Source organism: Alligator mississippiensis, chromosome 4, assembly GCF_030867095.1.
Source record: "Alligator mississippiensis isolate rAllMis1 chromosome 4, rAllMis1, whole genome shotgun sequence".
Classification (NCBI taxonomy): Eukaryota; Metazoa; Chordata; order Crocodylia; family Alligatoridae; genus Alligator; species Alligator mississippiensis.
This window is the reverse complement of record NC_081827.1, coordinates 9,745,514-9,772,548: the sequence shown is the minus strand read 5'-3', so window position 1 is coordinate 9,772,548 and position 27,035 is coordinate 9,745,514. Positions and strand designations below refer to the sequence as shown.

General features: G+C 45.7%; 1 protein-coding gene across 1 annotated transcript in view; it reads left to right on the top strand.

Moving 5' to 3' along the window:
• Positions 1-27,035, top strand: part of PRKCQ (protein kinase C theta) — a 98,095-nt gene that overhangs the window by 67,983 nt on the left and 3,077 nt on the right. Inside the window, exons 15-19 of the mRNA XM_019487590.2 lie at positions 4,280-4,371; positions 6,788-6,850; positions 12,635-12,773; positions 23,833-24,021; positions 26,854-26,982. Coding sequence (XP_019343135.1) covers positions 4,280-4,371; positions 6,788-6,850; positions 12,635-12,773; positions 23,833-24,021; positions 26,854-26,982 — 612 coding nt within the window. The remainder of the gene's footprint in view (positions 1-4,279; positions 4,372-6,787; positions 6,851-12,634; positions 12,774-23,832; positions 24,022-26,853; positions 26,983-27,035) is intronic.

The window sequence follows — 27,035 nt, the reverse complement described above, 5'->3', positions numbered from 1 at the left end:
ATGATACTATGATGAATGTTATCTGTCTTCTCAGTGCTGAGGTCCTTAAGGCTCAATATGTCGCAAATGATGTCTAGCACCGAGTGGCACAGTTCTCTGTCCTGGGATAGTAATAGTGGGCCCGGTTAAAAATGACTGACGGCATTGGGGTAATTAGGGTATTGGGGGTAATTGGGGTATTCCCTATGCTGGGAATGGGAAAAAGCTACTGGAAAATAAACGGCAGTAAACAGGGGGATGTGCAGGCTTGAATGGTTCCCAGTTTCCACGTTCCTAGGACACTGCAAACATTGGACTCAATTTTGAGGGCATGCCAAAGGGAAGGAGAAAGAATTGCTTTGTAATCCTACTTGAATAATCCAGGTCAGGGGACGTAGGAGTAAGCAGGGGTGTCTGATGGCTTACTCCCTGTCCAGACCACATGCATCTCAGCTCACATCCAATACTACTTAGACAAAGAAGCTGTCGAGGTGGAGGAGCCATTTCCCTGCTGATAGAGGCCAGCAGCAGATTACTGGCCCTCGAAACGAAGCCTGGTGCTTCCTGGCAGGGCTCAGCGTAGGTAGCACCGCTCCTTTATTTGCTTTTTACCAGAGCATTATAATGTAGTTATTCTTCTTCTAGCTGTACATATACTACTGTCAGCTTCACCTCCCAACAGGTCCTTTAACTTCCATCAAGTATGATGGGAGCCACCAGCTATCCCCGAGACCCTCACATTGGTTGAGACTTTGGGGGAAGTCAACCAGCCCTCCCAGGCCACGAGAGGAGGCTTGTGTCAGAGCCAGGAACCCTGAAAGCACAATTCTCCATTTAAATATTCACCACTTGGACCAAGGCAACCAGTTGCATTTTAAAAGGATTCAATTGTCCGGGTTTACTCCACTTCCCTTTTGAGGCTGGTCTACAGCTTGATGGACCTCGCTTAGGAAGCTCTCTCAGATCATCAGTGGTATTTTCCTTTGCTTGATGTCATCCAGCTGCTCATCTTAGGGGGTCATCTTAAGTAACCCCTCTCTGTGGGCCATGCTGTGTTGTTGATGCTACTGCGATTGCTCGCCCATAGGAAGCTATAGGGATCCCAGAATGGACTCCTCAGGGTGGTGCTACATACGATGCTTAGATTTGCCAAACACAGTACATCTAAGTGGTTGCTATAGCTCGTATAATCGTCTCACAGATCTGGCCTAAGCAAACCTCCCAGCACCCATGTTGCTGTAGTAATTCTTGTCTGAATTAGGACTGCAGGAGCCAACGCCATGTATTTAGGCAGGCGGTTCAGAAGCACAGACCGTACAGACGTTCAGAGGGTAAGCACCACCAGGCTCAGGCACTTAGGACTCACTGCTTCAGTCACTCGGCATCAGCTGCAGAAGTTTTATGAACTTCACAGAGCGCAGGATCTGGCCCAGTGCTTGTCAAGATGACAGGTGTGGTTTCCAGCCAGATTTTCAATTAAATAAGAGCGCTGTAATTAAAAGGATCTGGCTATAGAAATTGCACAAATTAGTGCAGAACAGCTGTTATTTGAAAAGAATAAACACCATTTTTTTTTTCTCATCAGCTCTTGGCTGGCTGCCAGAGAGGCTTGTATTAAAGGGTCTGGGTAAAAAAGCTTTAACCGTTGAAAACTATGAAAAACAAAGCCCAAATTAAAGGAGCATCTTCTCCAACAAAATTATTATGGGCAGTAACCGAGACAGAAGGAAGATAATTCCTAAACTCTTGCGTACCCAGGAGATGAATAATCTGAGGGAGGTAAAGAATGGAGGGATGTTTCCACTGAAGAATTCTGCGTGCCATTTGCTTTATGCACAGCTTGATGTGTGGAGCTGAGATTTTTAAATATAGAAGCCCAAGCATATCATACTCCTCCACACGTGGACACTCTTATCTTGGAATAAGAATTCATCTCTCTCAAAATTAACTCAATCTTGTTTGGAAGCAGATCAAACTAAAGCAGAAAACACTCGCGCTCCCGAAGAAGCAGATCTGCACGCAGAATTATTCGGGAACGCAGCATTGCATTTACACTTTGTCTAATCTCAAGCTTCCTACACAGACAAGCTGTTAGGGTGTTATTTTAAAAAGCACCTAGGTGATTTAGGAGCCAAAATACCACTCATTTTTCAATGGGATTTGTGCTTCTGTGTTACTCAAGTTCCTATGAAAACTATCCCTTAGGTACCTTCCTGATTTTCAGCAAGCATAACCTTTAAAAGTGCTGCGCACTCGGAGATCTGTGCCATATTCCTGGCTGTGCCACCAATAGTGCCGCCGGGTAAATCAGTGCACCTGCATTTCCCCTCCTCCCTTTTGTCTCTTTAGATAGTAACCTGTGCGGGTCACAGTGTTTCTCATCTCTGAACCTAGCACAGACTGGGCCTTGATCATAATGGAGGGCTTCATGTGCCACTGTCCTATAAATTACTGTACACGGATTCTGGGATATATGGGAGATGCCGAGAGCACAGCGTGTTTGAGAGTCAAACTCATGTCTAAAGAGATAGACATGCTGCAGCTCAAGTCTGGATGTAGCCGAGCTGGATTTAGATGTGCCAGCTCAGCTGTGGTATCGTAGAAAAGCGGGGCTGGCAGGGACCTCTGGAGACCCTATCTGACACAGGATCGTCCTTATCCAAACCATCCCAAGCAAATCCTTGTTGAACCTATTACTAGAACTGCACAAGTAACCCTGTCCCACAACCACAAATTATTATCCACAGGGATAAAAGCATAGTGGTGGTTGCACAGAGCTTAGTGGGTAGCTGCCTGGGTCAATGTGATTTACCCAGCTTTTAGGTAATGACGTGGCTCCTAGATCTGGCGAGTTTAAAGCCGGCTTGGGTCCATCTGCATGAGCTGCAGTCAGACCTTGACACATGCTAGCGGTGAAGAGGAGCGCTAAAAAATATGGGCAGTAAGAGGAGGTGGGGCTTTGTGCATGACAAGAGCTTCATGGTAGTTGCTCATGTGCAGACGCTCCCTTTGCAATGCATGCAAGTTCAACCGTGATAGTTAGTCCTTTGGGAAAGAGAGGTGAGCTGCCATGGATTAACTGTTATGTATCTTGGGATATCTCAGGGCAGCTGATGCCCAGTAAATCCGTGCCCCCTTTACCCTCCTGGTAATTATTTCATTATTTCCCTTGGGCAGATGCAGAAAGACTGTGGCACCCCATTTGTCTGTGCTGTATGTGAGCTCACTGCCCGGGGTCTGGGTGGATCCCCTGCTTTCACACAGTACCAGAGCCCAGGGGTGAGTGGGGAGGGGGAAGGAGAGGAAATCGCCTCTGGGCTCCAGAGCCACGTGAATGCAGGGGCTCCCGCCAGACCCTGACCTGATCCACTAGTGAGCTCGGGGTTCGCTGCATGTACCATACAGCCAAAGTGGGGAGGGGAGGAGACGCATTCTCCTTTCCCCATTCCCAGATCTGCTACTGCTAGGACCTAATATTAATTTCCTAGTTTTTAGTTGTAGATACATCCTGGTAACTGCAGGATCCTTCCTCGTATTAGCAGGCCATGATGTGGTGGGAAGTGTCAAACTTTGTATCAGATGATTTTGTTCTCTTCCTGTGGGGTTCAATGGCAGGATTTGAGCAGTGGGCCCCCTGAAGTGTGAGCAGTTTGGGTGTATACTAATTATCATTGTCATCATCATTATAATAATTATCATAATAATAATGTCTTCCCTATAGTGGCCTAAATATGGCTGCATCGATGGGAATGCTCATATGCATAAAATAAAGCACCTGCCTAAGTGTTCTGCTTGATTGGCATCATTGCATTTAGCTCCTTGCAGTACCAGGCAGTCTTTTGTGTTGGACACAGATGAAATAACATGCACAAGTGCCCACAAGACTGTCCAGGTCCAGTGCACTGGCACTCGGGAGATTTGGGTCTCTATTTCCTGCTCTAGCGTGCTGCGAAGCATTTGCAAGTCATTTTACCTCTCCGTGTTTTAGTTTCCACATATATACAATAGAAAGAAAAGGAAGCTAATCTCATTTAAAATACTTTGAGACCTCATGATGAAAAAGACTTTATAAAGAAGTAGATTTTCCTCTGATTATGTGTTGAGCTACTATTAACCAAGTAAATCAAGGCAGTTAGAGTCAAGGCTGAGGTCAAGACAAAAGGTGAAGAACATGGAAGAATTTTCTTCAAAACAACTAACCTCGTGCCATCTCCTGCTTTCTTTTCTTTTCTGTTGTTACTTTTCCTTCTGGATCATTTTTCCTCCCCATCCCTAATGCTAGTCCTTTATCATTTTCTAGGAAAACCTCTTCTTTGTAATGGAGTACCTGAACGGAGGAGACCTCATGTTCCACATCCAAAGCTGTCACAAGTTTGACCTCCCAAGAGCAACGTAAGAGAATGACAGTGCCTCTGTTTATGGTCACATGCATATGGGAAGATCGGGGTCATTTGACCTTCCTATAGAAATTTTTGAGTCTCAGAGGATGTGGGATGTATTCCTCTCCTTGCTACTGGTCTCTCCTCTTTGAGAAAAAAAAAACCCCACTTTTCCTTCCCTGAGTTTCAGCTTCCTTCTCTCTAATATGGGGATGAGGATATACTGCCTTTCTTTGTAAAGCCCTGAGGGCCAAAGCCAGTTTCACTTTACTTGCCCACATGGTGCACTGGGAGTTGTACAACTGCAGATCTAGGCTCTGACACACCGTTGAAGATTCAGCGTTGCCTTGCTGGGCTACCGGAGGAAATAGGCATATGGCCTACATGTAAGGCCAGGCCAAGCCAAGCCCAGATTTTTGGTTGGCCAACTTTTTTCCATGACTGGTGTGCAGTGGACACCAGAAGAGGAGAGTGCTGACACGTCCTGAGCCCAGTAGCTTAGTAGCTGGGGCACTTTTCCAGGGTGGAGTAGATCTGGGTGCTAGGCCCCCCTATACAGGCTTCCCAACAAAGCGCTCTAACCATCAGATCCCAATCTATGCTTTACCCAGAAGTCGCTCCAGCTCTCCTCCAGAAGCTGGCTCACTGGGCATTCAAGAAATGTGGGGCTAAGAGGAAAAGAATAAAATACAAGGTCGTGTGGCTCAGTGATGTGGCTGCTGCCCTGGAAGGAAAGAGCCCAATGGGACGGAAACGTTCCTACTGCTCTCCTTGCATTTTATCCAGTGAATATGAAACCAAGGACCTAAAACGAGGGTCTCCTGCCATTAGGCTGTAGAGTGGGAAGGTTTTTATTTCAGACAGGCACATGCACAAAGCAATTCCATTTCACCACGGGAAAAACTGGTATCCCAAACTTGATTCTTGAATATCATGAGTTTGCTGGGATAACAAAAGGAAACAAGCAGCCAGTCTAAATGACATGCATGCTTACCACATTAATGGTTTGCATATTCGTAACCACAAAAGCCATGGGAAAATCATTCTTTCTGCTCAGTAAATGCCATGAAATTGTATGGTGTAACCTGCAGTGACATGGCTACATAGCTACATATGTAAATTAAAAAAGGATTTAGCTCTGTGAGCGTTACAGATGTAGAATGCTATATAAAACCAAAGGGTTTTATTACCAAGGCTAATTTGCTGTCCTGAGAGAGGTAGATAGGCCAAGGCAAGGTGACGATACCCGAGGTAGCCCTGGTATTGCTATCCTGTGCTACATCATGCCATGTGGACATATCCTTGCAGACAGATCCTTAGATACCAGGCTGCAAAAGAAGTCTCTTCGGAGGGGTCTCAGCCATACTCCAGTCAAAGTGCTCTAGCTCTACCATGCTTGTGTACATGATAGCCAAGCTCCTTTACACTAAGACCCTGGGAGGACACGCACAGGGCAATAATATTGTTTGAAGAAAGCCATAGGCATCTCATTTTCCTCACTGAGCCCCCAAAACAAAGGCAAATCTGATCCTAGCAAATGCAAGAAAGGCAAATTTAAATAAAAAGTAAATATACCTAGTGAGAATTAGAAATGAATTTAGCCGTGATTAGGATCAATGGGGGAATTAGAATAAAGGAAAGTTTCTCTAAGTCCCTGTGCCAACAAGAGCTATTTTAAAAGTCAATATTGAATTGGCCTTAGGAATTCATTTTTATTTAAGTAAAAGGAATTAAACAAATGTTTAATTTGTTGGAGTTAAAAAAAAAAAAAATGTGAGCATTGATTACTGAGACTCAAGAGCAGCATGTTGGCGATCTGGTGAAAGGATGCTGTGTATCCCTCTGGGGACAGGGTCCTCTGGTTGAATTCACCCCTCGGCAAAGAAGCTCCATTTTGCAGTGGTGCATTTGTGTGTCGGTGCTTTGGACCGGGAGGATTTTTTCATCTAAATACAAAAATGTGTTGGAACAAGGTCTAAAAAATTTTGAGAATGGTCTTCTTAAGGTGCCAGGTAAGGACCTATGAGTACAGTGCCATGCAGGGAGTCCCAAGCTAGCTCTATGCATGTGAGCTCCAAAACCAGGAGCAGAATAGCAGCATTAGCACCGCACTACACCCAGGTTGATAAGCTCTGCTTCCAGTTTCAGAACTAGCACATGCAGGCCCAGGTCAGGGATCGCTCCATGTCACTACCTTGCACCCGGTACGCTGATATATAAGCTACCCTATTTACACCTAGCTCAGGGAATCCCTGTGCAGGCATGCACTGTGCTCTGCAGACTTACCCATAGTTGGCTTTGAAAATACTGCCTATGCTTCTTTGATTTGATGGGCCTGAAGTTAGTTTACAGTACCTGTGGAGCTGGCACAAGACAAAGACTTACTGTTTGGATACCTCCGCTCTGACCCGTGTGCTTTTATTTTGCAGGTTCTATGCTGCTGAAATCATATGTGGCCTACAGTTTCTTCATTCCAAGGGAATAATATACAGGTAGTTTTATACTTTGGAATCAAATACTGCAATCAATATTTTTCATTACAGTGTTGACTGCACTCAGTAGTTAGATTTATATCCAGATTGGTTTTTCATCCTGTCCACATATTTTATGTTAGCAAGATCACAGGGAAAGAAGATGTCCTAGAATTGTAAGGGACCTCAAACATCATCTAGTCCAAACCCCACTCAAAACCTTCATCCACGTTGCTCCACCCAGTACTGCTGTACAGATACTGTGCTCCGGCTGACAGCACCCCTGGAACATGCTAAAAAGGAGCGTGGTTGTAGATATCCGCTTTCGAACCCGCAAGGCCACCTTTGCCACACTTGTGCTATTCCCCAAGCTTTGACTTACAGCCTAGTCTTACTCACATTAATGACAAAACCCAGCAAGCACGTTTGCTAGGACTGTGCAAAGCGGCTAGTATTCGCTTCGGATTTGGCCGATTCGTGGTGCAGTGATTTGATTTGGTGATTCGAATCACTGTCCCAAATCAATTCGGCTGAATCTCCGAATCAGCCAGGTTCATCCCTCCGCAGCCCACCCCTGCTCCCCCAGCCTAAACTTAGTCCCAAGTCAATGGACACATCCCCAAACTAAACTTAGTCCCAAGTCAGTGGACACATACCATGTTAAATGTGCATTAGCGCAACAATACATTCACTAAAGCGATCTAGCTAGTCGCGCGTAAATTTGATACCTGCTTTATGTAGGTATCAAATTTAGGCTTGAATAATCTTAAATCGCCATTTTTAAGGCGCATTAAGGGCGCACACGTGTAGACCCACATCCTTAATGTGCCTTAAATCAGGCTAATGTGCATTAAATATGCATGTGTAGACACACCAGAGTTTATTTCAAGCCTTGGATGTTATGATATTTATAGTGTGCAGTAAACCAGAGATACCAAAAAGTATCATCCAAGTCTTAGGGTTGGAAGAGGTCTCAAGGGTCATTTAGTCCAGCATCAGCTATTCAACCGTCCTTAGGCAAAGATTTTGAAGCCCAGCTAACTGTTATGTCTTCTGTATCTGTAGGATAAGTATCTCCTCCCCAATGGGTACATCTAAACTTGAAAGCAATGCAAGTTAATAAACTCCGGCACATTTATTGCTCCTAGGCTTTGCGGTTTCACATGCACTCAGGACCAAAGCATGTTGAGCTGGGTATTTACAAGTACTAACCTACAGTGGAGTTGATTATTTTCCTGCAGCCTAATAGGGTCACACATGTAGACACTGAGACTATACTGCAGAGCTAATCAGGCAGCTCTCCAGTAAACATAACATGTAAATGCACACCGTGGTACTAACCTTATAGTCTCCAATGTTATTGGTGGAAACACCACCATGAGAATAGCCTAGGATGCCAAACCAAAAGAGTTCATGATGTGTGTAAGTATTTTGAGGTTATAGCTGGGGATTTTCCCCATGACTTTCCAAAAGCCAATAATGAGCAAGCAATTTCATCATTAGTCTGAATTTTTTGTGATGTTACTCTGAACTTTGCTTTGATCCCATTGCTCTTAATTTCCAAAATATGGCATGTTGTAAGGGAATACTGGGATGTAAACACTGAGGGAGGTCACAGCCTGGGATCTATGTTGGTGGGGTATGTGATACAACCTAAAACTGAATGAGGCAAGCTGTTGTATGAGATAGTCTGGATGGGGATGATTCTGCTTTGGGTTGGCCTAGATGGCCTCTGGAGGTTTCATTCAGCTTTACTCTTAAGACTCTGAGCCTGTTATGCAGTGAACCCTTGATTTCAGACCAATGGGCTACTTTGAGCCACTTTACTTTTTGAGACTAACGCAAAAGCCTGCGCTGTGAAACAAACTTTAGGCCCAACCTGTTTACCCATAGCCTTAATGGGTCCCAATTTTCACTAGTTTTAAGGCTTCTTTATATGGCTAAAGCAGTATAATACAGTGCTAGAGAATGAGACCCAACATGGGTTTTGTTAATCTCTATTATTCTACAGGTAGCAATCAGTAAATACGCGGCACTTGATTTCTTATTACCTGATATCTTGTGAAGTTGCGTGCATTTATCCAGGTGGACCTTAAGTGTTGCCATTCTGATTTTTCTCCACGCTGTGCACACTTTACACAGGTACAGAGCATAGCAGTGACACTTTATGACAGTGCTGGGTCTGAACACAATCACTCTTCACATGTCACTCCTAAATAAAAGGGCTCAGACAAGATTAGGGATGAGAGGGGCTCCTGACACCCCAGACCTATGTCTCATGTTCTGATTGCTGCTGGCAGCTGGCTTGCAGAGTGAACTGATGTGAATCCCTGGATCTTTACAAAACCACCTCTCCCTCGGCATCACAATGCAGCCTAGCTAGTACTTTATTGCCTTTTGTACAATCGGGAAGCAGGCAGCTCGTCGAAAGCAAATTAGGGAGTTCTCTGGAACAACACGTAACTGTATTGCCTGCAACCAAAATGAGATTATTTTAGTATTACTCATGCAGCGTGTACATTGGAAAGAAAACTAGGAGTGAATGGCTTGTTTATAATCAAGTCTCCCATTAAAACCCAAGCTTTGACTCATAACTCTTGTTATTTGCTATTAGTACTCCCGGGAGAGCAGGTTTTAATCTTTACCGACTAATGAAGGTGATTATATAAACACAAAATCAATCTCAATAGCATTAAAGAAGGCAGGTGCTCTCTGGTGTCTGGTGCTCTCTGGTATCCGAATTTTTGGCTCTAATGATTGTTCCTGATGGGTAAAATTGTGAAAAGTGCACAAAGCAATTGGGTATTATCTAAAGACATTAACAGTGGATGAGAGGGCATTTGATTTTATTTTTTTTTTTCCCTGGGGGAATTTAAAATGTTGGGTAAAAATCTGAACCCCCTAAAATTATGACCATAACCAAAATATTTTGATCTGGGTGGTAACTCGGGGTCTCATGTGGGGTGTAGTTCAGATGCTTTTTGCAGCCGTGTTCCTCAATCACTTCAGCTCCCCGTTCACAATTGCTTTCCCAAGATGCCCTCCTTTCATAGAGAAGGGAAGCAGTGCACCTTGAGAGCCCACGGCCATGGTGCATTTTGAGATACCGAAGCAAGGAATGATAACAAGAAGCAGCCAAATGACAATGCCATGAGAAATCAAAATATTTTGGTGATTGGGCAGATAGCTCCAGTGGACAGTTTTTTTCTGTCATCTCATAATTTTTATGCACTAAATATGCAACATTTTTATGCACTACTCACAAGTCTTATCGTCCTGCTCAGCGAGCTGGTGAGAACGGACAACTCGTAACGACTTCAGGAGTTAATAAGTGATCAGCAACTCAAGAAAGGGTTTGCTGAAGCCAGTGGAAAATAAAATATCTGTGAAAATCATGCTACATATTTAAGGCCTAAAGTATGAATCATACAACTACACACCTACTTTTGAAAACCTCATTTTTAATACATAACTTGATTCTGATTGGCTAAACCATGTATAAAGTCTTTCCAGGGAAAAGACTGATTGGCTCTTCAACAATGGAGTTGAGGGCAAATTATATTCTTCTTCTCCTTGATCTGTCAGATACAAAATCCCCCAGTGCCAGAACTATGAGATGAATCTTTTTTATGTAGCAGAAGTAAGTCACAGGAGTTCAGGGGTTGTGATACCATGACTGTCTGCCACTTGGAGAGTAAATGGCTCTGTTGCCACTATATATTTTTTTTTGATCAGTCTTTTATCACAGCAATAATCTAGCATCAAGAGACCACTATCCTGTGGCAACACTTTATTCTTTGGAATAGCATGGGTCCAGCTCAGGTGCTTTGACTGGGATTTTCTGTGTAGTTTAAGGGAGTTAAACACCTAAATTCAGTGGGATGTGAACACTTGCTTCCATTATGTCTTCTTGAAAAGTTCCCATCCTTTACCAGCAGGTGCAGAGAGGCTCACATTTGGCTACTCGAGTAGACAAAGTTGCCAAGAATTGTAAAAATTACCTAAAATGATTTGAGGTGGGTTCTCCTAAATTTTAGGCGTTCAATGCAAGAAACCTTGAGAGCTCTCCTTTGAAAATCAGACTCCCGTTAAGATGCCTCATAACCCTAGGCAAAAATCAGTGGTCAGTTTTGAAAATATAGCCCCATTGGGTGTGTCCAGCAGACCTGCTCAAGGGCTGGTTTGAGCATGGAGGTGCAAAACCCGGTGCTTTTTTACAGGAGGTAGCTGTGCTTTCGATCAGAGGTAGAAGCTAACACACGTATGCAAACTGGAGCATGCCCTTTTCACATGCTGCCCACACGAACACCCAAGACCTGAAAATATGCCAGCAAAGAGTGGCCCTCTGTGGTCATTCTTGAGATCTCAATCTCCAAAGTGCTTGAGACAAACCCCTGGGGACAAGCCTGGAGCAGCTTCCCCAATGTATTTCCAGTGTATTTCCAGGACCGAAGCATGCATGCAGACGCGGGTGGGTGAGCCATGCTTATGGTCCTGGTCACCTTTCAAACAGGCCATCATCCTCCCTCTTTCTCTCCCCATTCAGCAATTATTCCCACGGAGGGGGGGGACCTCTGTTCTGTGCTGATGTGCATGATTCCTTGGTTTGCTTGCTTTTTTATTTCCCTGTATATACGTCTCTCTCTCCGGGGTGGCTTCTTCCCACAGCAGCCTTTAGAGCCCGAAACCCCTGACAAGATCTTTGCAGTAGTATGTAAATATGTAAAGCTAATGCAGCCTGAAGGGATGTTCGTAATCAGGAATGCTCCCAGCCTTTGCAAAATGGGCCTGTGTTTCCTTCTTATAGATTTACAGTGTCTAGGGCAGGGGTGGGCAAAATGCACCCGCGGGCCAGATGTGGCCTGCCAAGCCATTCTATCCAGCCCGCAGGGCCCCTAAAAAATTAGAAAATTAATATTAATCTGCCCTGGGCTGCCTGTCATGTGGCTCTTGATGGCTTGCCAAAACTCAGGAAGCGGCCCTCTGCCCAAAATAATTGCCTGCTCCTGGTCTAGGGCGATGGCACTTTTGGCATCTGGAGTTCTACATTGAGGCTAACTCGGGAATTAAATATTGGAAAGGAGTTGGGAGAGAACTGGTTGTATGCAAGTGTATCTGGCACTTTTTGTCCCAATCACAACTGTATCCCGATGCCAGCGTTGGGGCAGAGATGCCCGTATTACTATGTAGCGTGGATGTCAGTCTTCATCCTACCAGCACCGAGTGCTCCAGGGCAGCCAGAATATTGCAGCTACTGTGCTTCTCTAAGAGCAAAAGACATGTCTTCCTACACTCCCCTGATGTCCAGGATAGCCCAGGGGAACGGGGAGAGAGCCAGGGAAGGGATGAGACCTGGGTATGTGTAAGGCAGTATCCTACACACCTTAAATAGATATAGCAGGAGAATGCGTCTTTGGTGTAGCAAAGAACCGGGGGAGGGATCGTGCTTCTTTGAAGTAGTTCGCTTCCTGGAGCTTCCTGTGAGCAGCAAAGCAGTTAATCCCAGTTAACGTCATAGCATATGGTAGGTGTCATAATTCTGATTACCCCATATGGTACACAAGGAAATGGGAGTAGACAATATAATTGACTGAGCTGGCCACAGTCATTGCTGCAATCAGAGTACAGATTAATATTCAAGAGGTCCTGGCTCTCTCCATCGGCTTCTCAGACCACCAAGCCTGACCACTCTTTCCCTGGAAACATTATGAAGGCAGACGCACAGAGAAGTACACTGTTATGTGTTAGTTTATGCAGCTGGAGAACACTTACAAAGGAGAGCTTGACTTGGTTCTGATTTTGCAGAGACCTGAAGCTGGATAATGTTCTCTTGGACAAGGAAGGACACATCAAAATTGCTGACTTCGGGATGTGTAAAGAGAACATGTTTGGAGACTCCAAGACGAGCACTTTTTGTGGAACCCCTGATTATATTGCGCCCGAGGTAAGTGTGACTTCAGCCTCCTGACCTCCCCGAGGTTGCTGCAAGTGTCATTTGATCCAATGTTTGCATCCTTTTTAAGGAAATAAAACCATTATTGATCGATTGATGAGCGGTGTGAAAAATACAAACTCCTGTTTACAAACAGCTGCTCGGGTTAGAAATTAGATCTTGGTTTGGTTTGTTCATGCCCTGTGGTTGTCTGTATTTGGTCATTAGTATAGCTGCAGTGTTAATCATGTTTGTAGAAGGCACCGCTTGCGCTCAGCAGGGGGTTAAGCGACAAATGCAATTTATGCTGTGATTAGATGAAACTCGTTTCAAGCAGAAGCAAGAGCAGTTTATAAAGGCCACCCAATCAGGGGACTGAAATGACACCATGTCTGGGAGCATCACAAAACTCAGAGAACCTGAGATACTTGGCAGAATCCATCCAGCACAACGCTGTCTTCAATAAGAGAAGCATGCACTTATCATTAAAAGTGTGCTGGAAAGTATTTTTAGACTCAGAATGGGCTACAACTTTTGTAAGTGCTTAGTGAAGTGGGGCTTACATCCAGTCATTAGATACCTGGGTGCTAAATACATCTCCGGCCAGTCAGTCCAAACGTACGTGAATAGCAGCTGTACTTTCACGTACTTTAGTATAAATAACTGGCATCAGTGGGCCCAAACTAGTCTTCAGCTCCCATTGAGAGAGTAGAGCCAGCCCCCCAGGTCCCCCAAATGCAGAGCCACCTTGGGCCATGCAGGGAACACAACAGGGCAGAGATGGGAGTAGCTAGAGCTCGCTGCACTTCGCCTGTTCCTTGTTGCCCACAGAGCTGAAGATTCATTAGCCTAAAGCTGCTCTCATTTCTGCCCAGAGACACCAAGGTGGCCACAACCTCAGTTCAGTCAAGTATGCTTTCTTTTATTCCTGCCGGTTCTTCGGTTTGCATCAGCTCAAGACAGAGCAAAATCTGGCCCATGTGGGCATGTCTCTACCCACTCGGGCCATACCAAGACCGTGAAAACAAGCACTGTGCATTTACTTCTGCTCTGAATGCACCAGAGGCTCCCCAAAAACGTAAAACGGATACCATTAGAGGAGTGCCAGGTAGGGGCCCATAAGCCTACCCAAGATGGAGAGCCTAGCCAGGTACAGACATTACACATATTGCACATTAAGCTGGCAGTAAGGGCTCTAAAGCTATAACTGCAAAGACATTCACAGCTTTTAAAAAATGGTGGATCATGCTCTGGATTAGCCCTCGATGGATGGCTACTAACCTAAAGCGCTTTCTGTAGAGCGCTGTATCAAACTTGTGTGCCAGATCCCATCAAAGAGTAACTTTGAGGGTGATCGCTGCCATCCCAGGTGACATTGCACATGCTCTAGCCTCAAGCAGAGCTTGTTTGGTCTGCCCATGTGCCAGGCCAGAGCCGCCCCCTCGACTGTCACTGACCCTAGTCAGCCTGTGATTCCAGCCTGGTGCGCAGCCTTGCCAGGGAGGTGGGGAAGGAAGAGAAGGGGTTTCGGTCCCTGCAGGCGGCCCTGCATTGCGCATCAGCCCAGCCAGGGGAGCTGTGGTGGAAAGACTCTGGGGTCTATCCACCTGCAGCAGCCTGGGCCATGCAGCAATGCACTGCTTTTAGTTAGCAAGGCTTTTGATACAGGCTCACACAACATTCTTGCAGGCTAGCTAAGGAAGTACGGGCTGGATGAATAGACTGTAAGGTGGATAGAAAACTGGCTGGAGTGTTGGGCTCAGAGGGTAGTAATCAATGGCTTGATGTCTAGGTGGTAGCCGGTATCATGCGGAGTGCCCCAGGGCTTGGTCCTGGGGCTGGTTTTGTTCAATGTCTTCATCAGCAACCTGGAAGATGGCACTGAGTACACCTTCAGCAAGTTTGCAGGTGACACTAAGCTGGGGGGGGGAGTAGTAGATACACTGGAGGGTAGGGCTAGGAATCAGAGTGACCTCAACAAATTGGAGAATTGAGCCAAAACAAATCTCATGAGGGTCAACAAGGACAAGTGCAAAGTCCTGCACATAGGAGAAAACAATGCCATGCACTGATATGGGCTGGGGGCTGACTGGCTGGGCAGCAGCTCTGCAGAGAAGGACCTGGGGGTGACAGTGGACTATAAGCTGAATATGAGCCAACAGTGTGCCCTTGTTGCCATGAAGGCTAATGGCATACTGGGCTGCATTGGGAAGAGTGTTGCCAGCAGATAAAGGGAAGCGATTATTCCCTTCTATTCTGCACTGGTGAGGTCACATCTGGAGTAGTGTCTAGTTTTGGGTCCCCCACTACAGAAAGGATGTGGGCAAATTGGAGAGAATCCAGCGGAGGACAATGAACATGGTTCAGGAGCTGGGGGACATGACTTGCGAGGAGAGGCTGAGGGAACTGGGCTGATTTAGTCTGGAGAAGAGAAGACTGAGGGGGATTTAATAGCAACCTTCAAGTACCTGAAGGGGGGTTCAAAAGAAAATAGAATAAGACTGTTCTCAGTGGTGGCAGATGACAGAACAAGAAGCAATGGTCTTAATTTGCAGCAAGGGAAGTTTAGGTTAGGTATTAGCATAAGGGGTGGAAGGCAGGGCCTAATGGGGCTCAGCCCCCCCAAATGCAGGGCAGAGGATAGGGCTGCAAGGGAGCCCGGCCGTGGGCTCCAGGTGGCTGCAGCAAAGGTGGGGAGAGGCGTGCATGCAGGCAGGATCCCAGCCCAGAGTGTACATCCCTGGGTGCCCAGCACGGCAGGCAAGTACCAATCCATTCTGTGAAAGGGAAGGAGCTGGGGGGGAGGCAGGGGCAGATCGAGGCCCCCGCGGTGAGGGTGGGAGCAGGGGCAATGGTAAATGAGGCCCCAGCCGGGCTGGGTGGTGGGACAAACTGAGCCTGGGCGGCTCATCCAGGGACGTAGGGGGGCTTCCGCCACTGTGCTTCCCCCACAGACTTACCTGGAGAAGGGGGATATTAGGAACAATTTTCCAACTAGGAGGGCAGTAAAGCACTGCAACAGGCCACCCAGAGAAGTTGTGGACTCTCCATCCTTGGAGGTTTTTAAGACCTGGCTCGACAAAACCTTGGCTGGGAGGATGTAGCTGGGGCTGGTCCTGCTTTGAGCAGGGGGTTGGACTAGATGTGACCCGAGGTCTCTTCCAACCCTATGCTTGGCTGGGGTGGGTTCGGGTTGGGCGTACAGGAGCTCCCCAAGCAGCCAGCGTGGGCAGTCTCCAAGCCCCCCCACCGAAGAGCTGACATCCGTTCCATTCACTTGCGCTGTAATGTATAGCGTTCACATTTTCATTTTCAATTAAGTATAGCTATTTCTGACAAGGGTTTTCTCGAGAAAGGAGCAAACTGCTTTAACACACCAAGACACCCAAAAAAAGACAGTTCTTACTGTGGAGGGAGTTTGACTAATTTGGCAGCAAACCAGGGCCAGAAAAAGCATTTCTCAGCTTGGAAGAGAACACAAGAGAACCTCGATGCATCATGTCTGACACCGCTCTGAAATCCATTTGTTTGCATTTCAAGATTCAATTTCCTGATCTGGGTGTTTTTGTGATGGATATCGGTCCTTACCGATGGCTTCAAAGCCTTTGTTTCTCCCCCAGACTGTATTTCATTGATCTCTCACTGCACTCCACTGGCCAAATCCCCATCTCATTTACACCTGTATAATGGAGGAAGAGGCCTTTTGAAGTCATTGGAAATACTCAGTATGAAAGCTGGTGTAAGAGAGATCACAATCGTGCCCCAAGTGTCTTTTATTCAGCTTCAATTTTCTTTTCTTCCTAAAAAAAATAAAATATCTTTTTTTTCTGATAACTAAAACTGAGCTACAGCTTCCAAGAGATAATCCATTATCTGTGACTTTACTTAATGCAAGAGGGAGAGTTTAAAATAGCATTGAGGTTTTATCTCTGCCCCATCATTTATTCTAGAAATTCAACCCATGCATATAAAAACATTTTACTTACAAATTGAAAGTACGGTTACAATTTATGGATCATTTCTCAAACCATGTGCAGTAGCAGGCGACTTTCTTCCTGCCTTTCAGTGCAGCTGCTTCTTCCTGCTGTTATTATATGTATTGTAATAGCATCTAGGGGACAACTGTTCAAATAATGGATGGTTTTGGTTCTGTGGCCAAACCAAAAAAAACCCCCCAAAACCCCCCAAAACAGTTTCATTTTTGACCAACCTGAAATAAATGTCTTCTGTTTGTTTGTTTCAGTGAAGCAAAAAAGCAGAAAAATTCATACTAGGGTGGCACAAAACATTCTTTTTTCAATTTAAGGTGATAATGATCCTTTTTACCCTCATTTAAAATGGAACGAAACTGAAACGTTATTTCAAAACGAAAAGCCTGAGCATGTCGTTTCAAAGACCTTAGTGTTAAACTTCCTGACCATCCTGCTTTTTTTATTAATTTTTTTAAATTTGGGGGGTTGAAATTAATGGCTGAATTTGACCCCACTTCACAAATGGCTTCATTCCCATCAAAACCACATTTTTCCGTTTCATTTATAATTTGCTAAAATAATTGACCCTGCTCTAGCCTAGCTAAACGCCAGGCCCAATGTTGCTGTTTTGCATGCATTATACTCTACGTCCCAAAGGCCTTACAGTCAAAGCAGTCAAGTCAAATTCAGAGAAAGAAGAGCTATACAGGCATACAGAGAGGAGGTGGCTCACCCCAGATCACATGGTAGAGTCGGGACTAGAAGCCACATCTCCTGACCGCCCATCCAGCAGACTGCAATTTTAGATCACATTGCTTCAGCCGCCAGCAACTACGTTTGCAGCAGTTTGTGTAGCTGCCTTCTGTGTCAGCCATTAATGTCTATGACTGCAAAGGAAGTAACTAGTGGAAAGGGTCAGATAATAACCAGCCTCTGCTCTGAAAAGCAAAGGTGGGAAGTATTATCCTGATTATAGTTACCCTTAACTATACAAGGGTATACTTATATAGGTTACCTTTTACTATATAAGGTACCCTTAACTATGTAAGGGTATATAGATTATAGTTACCCTTAACTATATAAGTTACCCTTATATAGTTACCCTTATAAGCAGGGGCTGCTGATAAAAGATGTCATAGATTTCATAGACATTAGGGGTGGAAGGGACCTCGGGAGATCATCGGGTCCAGCCCCCTGCCCAAATGGCAGGAAGTCAGCTGGGGTCAAAGGGTCCCAGCCAGATAAGTGTCCAAATGTTTCTTAAAAGTGTCCAGAGTAGGGGCTTGCATCACCTCTGTGGGAAGTCCCTTCCAGGCCTTGGGGGCTTGGACAGTAAAGAAGTTTTTCCTTATGTCCAGTCTAAAAGAGGCAGAAACAGGCCTACAGCCTGACCTTTTATTTGCTCGCACTTCAAAATACAAAACCAAACATTTATCTCAAAGTCTGTGTAGCTACCCATGACTGCACAACCTAGATTCTCCCCTGTACTGGCTGAGGAGACTCAAGAGGTGGGTGGAGGGCAGCACAAATTGGCAGCAGGTCTTGAATTTGTGGAATTGTCTACATTTCCCTCCAGTCTATATATCCCATATTTATAGATGGCTGGATCTAATAGTCTAATAAATTATTTCTGATTAGTTTTATTTAAATTTTTGTTTCACTGAAACTTTCAGAACTGGACTGAACCAGATCTCTTGTGGACTTGGAAGGTGTCAGTTCATTGGGATTTATATCCATAGGAAAGTAAAAAGGAGGGTTTCTTATGTCCTTTCCTTCCCCATTGTAGAATGCTGTTCAACACTGTCCTGTTCCTTCTTTATCTTAGTTCATGGTCTTCTCTGCAAGGCAGTTTTATTTTTTACAAATTAAGCATCTTATCAAAAACATATCCATTATAGCAAAATAGCATCCAATACATTTGGTTACCTCAATCATTGCCACTAATATTTTAAGATAAAACTATACTATAGTGTATTTGGATGACTTAATGAAGGTGCTTCCCTTAGAAAGTCTCCTTTCATTATTTAATTTGTTTAATTGTATCTCATTACTGAATTACTTAGACATGTGAATGGCTCCCTTTACTTTGCTGACCAAGCTAGTGATCACGTCTGCAAAAGTTCATGCTGTGGTCACTCAGAAACAGGCTTGGGGGCCTTCTGGTTAGCCACACTTCTGCAGCTTGGCTTTGGCCCCTTGACAATGGCCAAAGCTGGCAACAGAAGCCAGTATTAACATGGCAGACAGCTGACCTGGCCAGGCTCCTCTAGAAAAGCATGTTGGCCCATGACAGCAATGATACAGTTGGCACAGAAGCCCCAGAGGAGTTCTGGATCACCCCCAATGTTCCTCTTAGGGATTTCGCCTACCGGCTTGGCCAGTACATGTTGAACCTAGCCCAGCTCAGCAGTCTGACTCAGGCAAAATTCCCAGAGATGTGTCAGATCCAGATATCAAAGTTGGTCTTTGAGTCTTATGTTCTCTCATTTCATTGACCACAATAATAAATATGCCTTAAGGTCTGCAGGATGGAGCCATTACAATCCATCTGAGAAATGCCAGTGAGCCCTCAGGCTCGACTTTGCCACCTTAATGAGTGTTCCCATTCATGGCCATTCTAAGGGTGAAGTTACACATAACACTTAGACCATGGGTGAGCAATTATTGAAGCTGAAGGGCTGCTTAATGAGTTTTCTTCAGCTATCGAGGGCCACAAGGGTAGCCCCACCCCTAGACAGGTGCCCCGTCCCCCTGGTCACCATCTTGGGACCAGAAGTCCCTCCCATTAACCCCTGATATTTGCCACTAAATGTTCCTCTCCTTGCTCTGGAAGTGCTCCTTTTGGAAGGAGTCAGGGATTGTCATCTTGAAACCAGAAAAAAAACAAATCATATACTTTAAAAAAAAAAAAAAAATCTGCTATAACATATTTTAATTTTTTGTAAAAAAAAGGTTTTTGTTTTGATTTGTGTGTTTGCGTAGTGTATCTAGAAGCGATTGCATAATTGCTCAAAATACAGCCTTACTCTTGTATATTGGGGGGGAGGGTGAAAGGGTGTATGTGGGGGAGGTGTTTGGGGAATGAGCATGGTGGGGTGTAGGGTACTGGTATGGTGGGTGGGTCATGTGAGGAAGGGTGAGTATGGAGGGGTATGGGTGTGGGGAATGTGGTGGGCTGAGGGTGTGTGGGAGAGTGTAGGGGTATGTGTTGGTATGGTGGGGGATGGGGAGGTGGAGTATGTGTGGGGGCTGTGGGTGTGTTTGGGGGTATGGTGGTGAGTGGGGTGTATGAGGGGTGTGTGGCAGGGGGGCCCTTGGAGTCCCCAAAGTATATGAGTCCCTGGACCTGTATGTGGCCCCATAGCGCACAGCTCCCTGTATTCCCACCACAGTCCCTGGCCACAGGTGGTGGCAGCATGCAGGGCCAGCCCCACCCAGCGCCATAACACACAGCTCCTGCCCCAGTCCTTGGCTGCACATAGCAGTAGCATGTAGGGCCAGCCCCACCTGTCCCAATAGCGCTCCCCGCCAAGTCCCTGGCCACATGTGGCAGCAGCGAGTGGGGCCAGCCCCATCCAACTCCGTAGCTCCAGCTGCCATGCTCCCGCCCCAATCCCCAGCCACATGTGGTAGCAGCATGCAGAGCCAGCCCTACTGGACCCCATAGCATACAGCTCCTGCAGCGTGTGGGGCCAGCCCTTCTCAACCCCTCAGCATGGGACTTCCCATGTTCCTGGCCCCATTCCCCCAGCGGGAGTCCCTGGCTCCCAACCTGGTGAGGCCATACCCGATTTCCCACTCTCACAGGCTTGGAGGCTGGGAACAGCCTCAGGGGACCAGGCACAAACTCTGCCAGGTAGAAGCTTCTTATCTCCGGCACCTCTAGCTTGGGGCTGGGGTGGGTCAGGCCAGGCCTGGCGGGTGGGGGTGGTAGCAACCGGAGCTGCACTTTCTGCATGGAGGTATTGGTTTGCAGAGGAGTAGTGAGGGCCAGGGCTTACAGAGGGCTCACGGAGAGGCCCTGCAAGCCAGATCTGACTCATGGGCCATATTTTGCCCATCCCTGATTTAGACCGTACTAATAGCACTTAAAACATGAGCATCTGCATGTTAAAGCTCATTAATTCATCCTAAGAGACCTGTGCACATCTAAAAGTTATGCCACTTTGAGCAAGGGTTAACTCTGGGCTTTGCTCCCTAGCTTGTGTTAGAGTAACTTCAGCCTGCTCCATGGAGATAAAATGAGCAATTTACAGTCCTCCCACATCCCAAGATACATTGCTGCCAGACCCCTCCACCACTACCCCCACCACCTAGATCAGGGATAGAGCCCAAATATCCTGGCTCCTACCCAATTCCCCTGTTCCCCCGCCCTCTAGATCTGGGACAGAAGTTCAATAGAGCAATTTAATGTAAATCAGTTAAGTCTGATACTACACCCATCCAGGTTTATTTTAAACCAGTGTTGGCCATTCTGAAAGTGGTTTATGTGCACTGAACTTCTATCATGTTACAGATTTGAACCAGTTTCAGATCACTTTATATCAGTTTGTGTGTAATTCCTGTCTCTAGCCCTAGCGCCAGTCAGAGCAGTATAGCCTAGAAGCAGTATTAACCCTTAACATGCGACTGCTCACAGCATGCTCTAACTTTACCACCACTTAATGTTCCACAGATCGAATGTGGTCTCCATGCAACATTTAACTTCAGCCCTATTTAACCTTCTGATCGACTTACAACAATCGTTGTTCTAGCCAGAGTTGGTGGGGATGGGGCTTTCTTTTTAATGCTCAGACTGATCTCAAGGAAAGGATCATTTCATTCTCAGCTACATCCCCGACTCCATGCAGTTTCCAGCAATGAAAAGCTCAATGAATGCACTATTTATAGTCGAGTGAAATCCCTGTTGTACCGTGCAACTTAGAGCAGCAATTCTCAACCTTTTTTCATTCCAGGACCCATTTGTAAACATCGATGGCCAGTCCCGACCCAGTGCCCCTCACTCGCGATCCACTGCCCCCCAGGCCTCAACCCCCCCAGTGTGTGGGGCAGGGGGAGCCCCAAGCGGGCCCTTGCAGACTGGAGCTCTGCCAGCCTGCAAGGGGAATTCACAGTTTCCCATGTTTAAAAGGAAAATCCATTTTTTAAGTTTGTTCGCCACCCTTTCATATATTCTTGCAACCCACGGGTTGGGAAACACTGACTGAGAGGGCTTCCACTACACCAGAGAACAACTTGTACAAGTATATGTGGAGCTTAGAAAAAGTTTCACTTCCATCCTGCTGCTTCAAACACAGCTAAACCATTAAAATGACTTAGCACGTGGTATTTTTTTTACCTCCTCCTCCTTTGGAAATGGAGTCCTGTTTGCATAAGTACTGTTTGGACCAGAAAGCCTCTGAATCATCATTGCAAACAGGCTATTAGATACACTGTCAGCTGTGAAGCAAGAATACCTTTGGAAGCAGTAAGGAGCAGGTTGAAATGGAGTGACTCGGTGATGGGGTTGTGACAGATAGAGGCTACAGGCTGACTTGTACTTTCAGTGGACAGGCAGCTTTCCCATCAGTTGTATATCAATGTAATCAGAGCAACATCAAAACAACAAATGAACATGCTAAAACCCAGCAGACAATAATAGAGGCTTATGGACACTGTTCACATCCTTTCATTTTTAAGCTTGAACCTTTTAGCCGATTTGATTTTGATCTCTCGGGATGTCAGATGCTAGCAGCTGGCGTTGAAGATCTGGAATCTCATTTTTTTTCACAATTTCCAGCATGTCTCACTTGAGACCAGTCTGTCCACTACCGACACCTTTATATTGATCATGTTGCAGAAAACTCCCCTCTACTGGGCATATATTCTAGCAGAGAGGAATCCACAACCAGCGTGGAGCATCAGGCCCATAATCTAATGGTTTCCTCTCCTGCTTTCGTGTGATTAAAGATCCCGGTAAAGATCCCACTTGCAATTGCACAAAATCGCTATGGGAATTGCGAGAGTCACATCACAGGCGGTGACACTTGTTCCTTCCTTCTTCCCTCCTGTGGTTCCTACTGGCCTTCCAACTTTTATTTATGACGAAAAACAAACCTACAGCATTAGCAGGTGAAGGGATGGAGATAGCAGCATTATCTGACATGCTGTCTGTGAACTCCCCGCAGGAAGTCCACAGAGTACAGCTGGAGGACCACTGTTCTGGTTACCAAATTCATGCGACCCTGATGACTTAAATATGTCCCCAAATGCTAAGCAGTAAACTAGGGTTTTCTTTAAGCAGTGCAGACTTCACAAGCCTGGGTTGATTTTTCTTTCTTCCTGTGAATTTTGCAAAGGAATTAAGGGCTGATATGGTTTCAGCTCAGCAGTTCAAAGCCATTTTTATTACTTCTAACACAGTAAACAGCAGGGTTTATAAGGTAACTTTGGCACGTCTTTAACTGCTATCCATGTGAACACCTCTTCTGCAATAAATTTCACTGTAGTGGTATTCTGCTGTTTCAGGAAAGTAAACTTCAGAGTAAAATAAGACTCAGCACTTTCACTGAGCTGTTTTTGTGCCTAGATTTCAAAGGTTAGTAGGGATCTTTTTTTGTAGGTGCGGAAATTGAGGAGCAGAGAGATTTACCCACAATGACACAGCTGCTTCTGAACCCAAATCTTGAGCTATGTCCAGGCTGGACTTGGTGCGGGTTGAGCATAAGGGGCAAGGCCAAGTTGCTTTATGTATCCTTTATGCTCTTGATCCCATTATTGGCCAATAACTAGTTAAGGTTGTCTTGAGAGGGCTCTGATTTACAATTAGTTGTGTATAGCCCAAAAGGATTATTCGGGCAACCTGGGATGGCTGCAACTAAGAGTTGTCCTGACCACATTCCCGGCATCGGTAGCTGTGAAGAAGGGTAGTGCAAGAACCATTATGGTGATTGTGTGTCATCCACAGATAGCTTCGGAAAAGCCATCCATTAGTGGGAAAACCAGCATTACAGCTGTCCTGAAGCAGTGCAAAACAGAGCAGTGGGACTGTTCCTTACGTTGAGGTTTGAATATTCAAGTCACTGCCTTTCTCACTTCTTCCCAATCTCCATCCAAAACAGATTTTGCTCGGGCAGAAATACAACAATTCCGCTGACTGGTGGTCCTTCGGCGTCCTTCTTTACGAGATGTTGATTGGTCAGTCTCCTTTTCACGGCCAAGATGAAGAGGAGCTTTTCCAGTCCATCCGCATGGATAATCCATACTACCCTCGCTGGCTCGACAAGAATGCAAAAGAGATTTTAGTGAAGGTAAGAAGGAACTGAACTTCTGGTCTTACAGGATGGGTATCATGACACCACACCCTTAATGTCTCCCTTGACTTCTGTGTCTTCTAAACGATATGAAGAAAAACATCTTTCGTACTGCGGAGAGAGAGAGTTTTGTCTGAGGAACTCAAAATGCAATGGCCTGCTCCAAAGCCATGTTCCTGTTGTGGTATCCGGGTTGTAGCCATGTTGGTCTAGAGGCAAAAGCAATCAGGACGTGTGGTACAGGAGATATCTTTTATTAGACCAACTAGATATTTGCAAAAATAATTTTTTTTTGCAAAAATCTAGTTGGTCTAATAAAAGATCTCTCTTCTACCACGAGTCCTGATTGCTGATGTTTCTATCCACCCTCTCCTGAGTAGTGCTTAGTGCTTCTCACATCCAAGGCCTTGGGCCACAGTGCTCTGAAATAATAGGAGGTACCCTCCTGTTGCAGAGATGTTGCCAGAGGGGAGAAACTCTTGGATACACACCTGTCATTCTTGGGCCAGTTTACCCCCACTTTAGCAGGCAACTCAAACCATAAACCACTTCCTGCAAATGGAAACCACTGCTCTGCCAGCCTTTAAGTTGAAAGGCAGGGTGATTTTCTTGAAAACGTATCTGAAGGCAGTTTTTCTGCTGCAAAGTGCCTGTCATATCACACACACAGTGAGATGACAGACAGGATTCATTATCAAAAGTGCCTTGATTGACTGTTGAGTCACGAGTTATTTGCTACTTTGCCCAAAACTACAACACAGGAAGTGTCAAGAGCCTTGGTCTGGATATCCCAGCGGTATAAATGAGCATAATCCTCTGCGGTCAGTGATGTGACATAAGTAGACACCAGCTGAGCTGTGGCTCTTTAATGCTTATAGCTGGTCTCCTTAACCTGAATGACCCGATGTGGTTGAGATAACAGGAAATGGTCTTTAGTGTGAACCTGAACTCATCCATGTGGAGCAATAGCCCCACACCCTCAACACTGCCACCCAACTTCTCCGCTCTCCCCATGTCCCTGGAAAACAGTGAACATCAATAATGAAGAATGAACATGCTTACCCAAGTAGTGCATAGCACCTCAGTAGAGATTACAAAGGCCTGAATAAGTTTCTCTCTGTGCATGAAACACCATCTTTCTGCACAAACAGCTGGAGCCTTTGCAAGACTTATATTCAGTCATGTCAGAAAGGCAACCTTCATTATTGCCAAACACTGAACTTCTGTTTAGGGGGAAGAGACAGTCGACCCAGTTGTTGGCCATTCTCAGTACCACTGACTATGTTTCATTAAATACTCTGTGCTCTTTAGCACCATTAGTAGAAAACCCATCATTTAGGAAAGGGGAGTCGACTTGCTGAATTACAGGGATATCATCCGTCTCCCTTTCAACACCGGGAAGGGGCTAGGCTGGCTTGCTCAGAACACCAATCATAACCTAGCTCTCATTTCTTTTCAAAAAGAAGTCATCGGGCTGCGTCATCCCATCATTTCACCCAGCTGCTACTTACTGATATATATTATTTGTTGAGCAGCAGCCGTGTACTTACGTGTTACAGAGCATGCATGTACAAGGCACTGTCCTGCCCAATGTGCAGAAAGCCTATGTCAGGTTTAAGGCCAGATTTTCAGCATCCACACGTGGGGCCAGGTCTCCTACTCTGCCTTTTGTGGAGGCCAATGGGAGAGGGCGGGTGCCGTGTGCTTTTAAGCGTCTTGCCACCCTACAGCCAGAAGCGTAATGATAAAGTTGTATCATGGTTTCCAAAAAAAACACTTGGGAACCACTGCCATGGTCAGTGCAGAAATACCTCTTTATCTGAGCTAAAAGAGCCTGGTGTGTTTACAGATGAGTTTGAGAAAGGAAGGAAGCCAGGCCCAGGGCATCACAATAAGAAGGCCAACAGAAGAGAGGAAGGAAGACAGCATGCAATGTGCAATGACTGATCTCTAAGGAGCGTTGCTGTGTCTTTATCAGACTTATTTAAGGCTCTGCATTTTTTTATTAGCCAAGGAACTCTGCAAAATACAAAACTAAGGGCTCCTACACATGTGCACATGATGCACAGGTGCTTTTAATTAGCACGGCGGCTCACTAATTAAAGCACCTGGCACCATGCCAAAAACATGTGTAAGAATGCTCTAAGCTACCTGCCTTCTGAGCAGGCCAGTTCTTCAGTGCTACATTGTCCAACAGTATGCCTTACGCTTTATCTGTCCTAACATAGAGAATCCAAAAAATCAAATGGCCACCCAAGCCAACGGGCCCATCAGGTTAGTGTGGTTAGGGGCATGAGTTTCCACAGCTAGTAGCACACAAGGAAGTGACTTAGTAGGCACTACAATTGACCACCTGTGAGTTTGCAGACCACAAGTACCCATTTATAGCTGGGTCAGCTAGGATCAGTCCACAGAATAAGTCCACAGCAAGACATGCCTGGTGCTACAGCAAGACACTTAACCACTCCGTCACTGCACCCCAGCACACAAGTAAGCACACATTTGCAAAACAGGCATCTCTGAAAATCAATACAAAATGATTGTGCGCTTTAAGTACATCATTGTCCATTTACTTTTGCCTGTGCCCATTTTGAAGGCACCACTTAGGTGCTGACGCAGAGTTTGGTCTCACCCTGAAAGAAAGAGGGAGCAAAGTTGTTCCAACCTGACATGATGGAATCAGCGCCACTAGCAACAAGATTCAAGTCTGGACTCAGATTTCTGCCTAACCCTACGTGTGTTAGACAGCACTAGGTCACCCACACAGAAATGTGCCAGGGTACAGTGTTATTATCAGAAGAGTGACGTATTCTCCCTGTCGATCTCCAGCTTTTTGTGAGAGAACCTGAGAGGAGATTGGGGACGAAGGGGAACATCCGTCAGCATGCTTTCTTCCAGGAGATAAACTGGGAAGCTCTAGAAGACAGAGCGATGGAGCCACCTTTCAAACCCAGAGTGGTAAGGACAAATCTCCTTTGATTCCCCAAGCCAGATCCTTCCTTTTGCTCCAT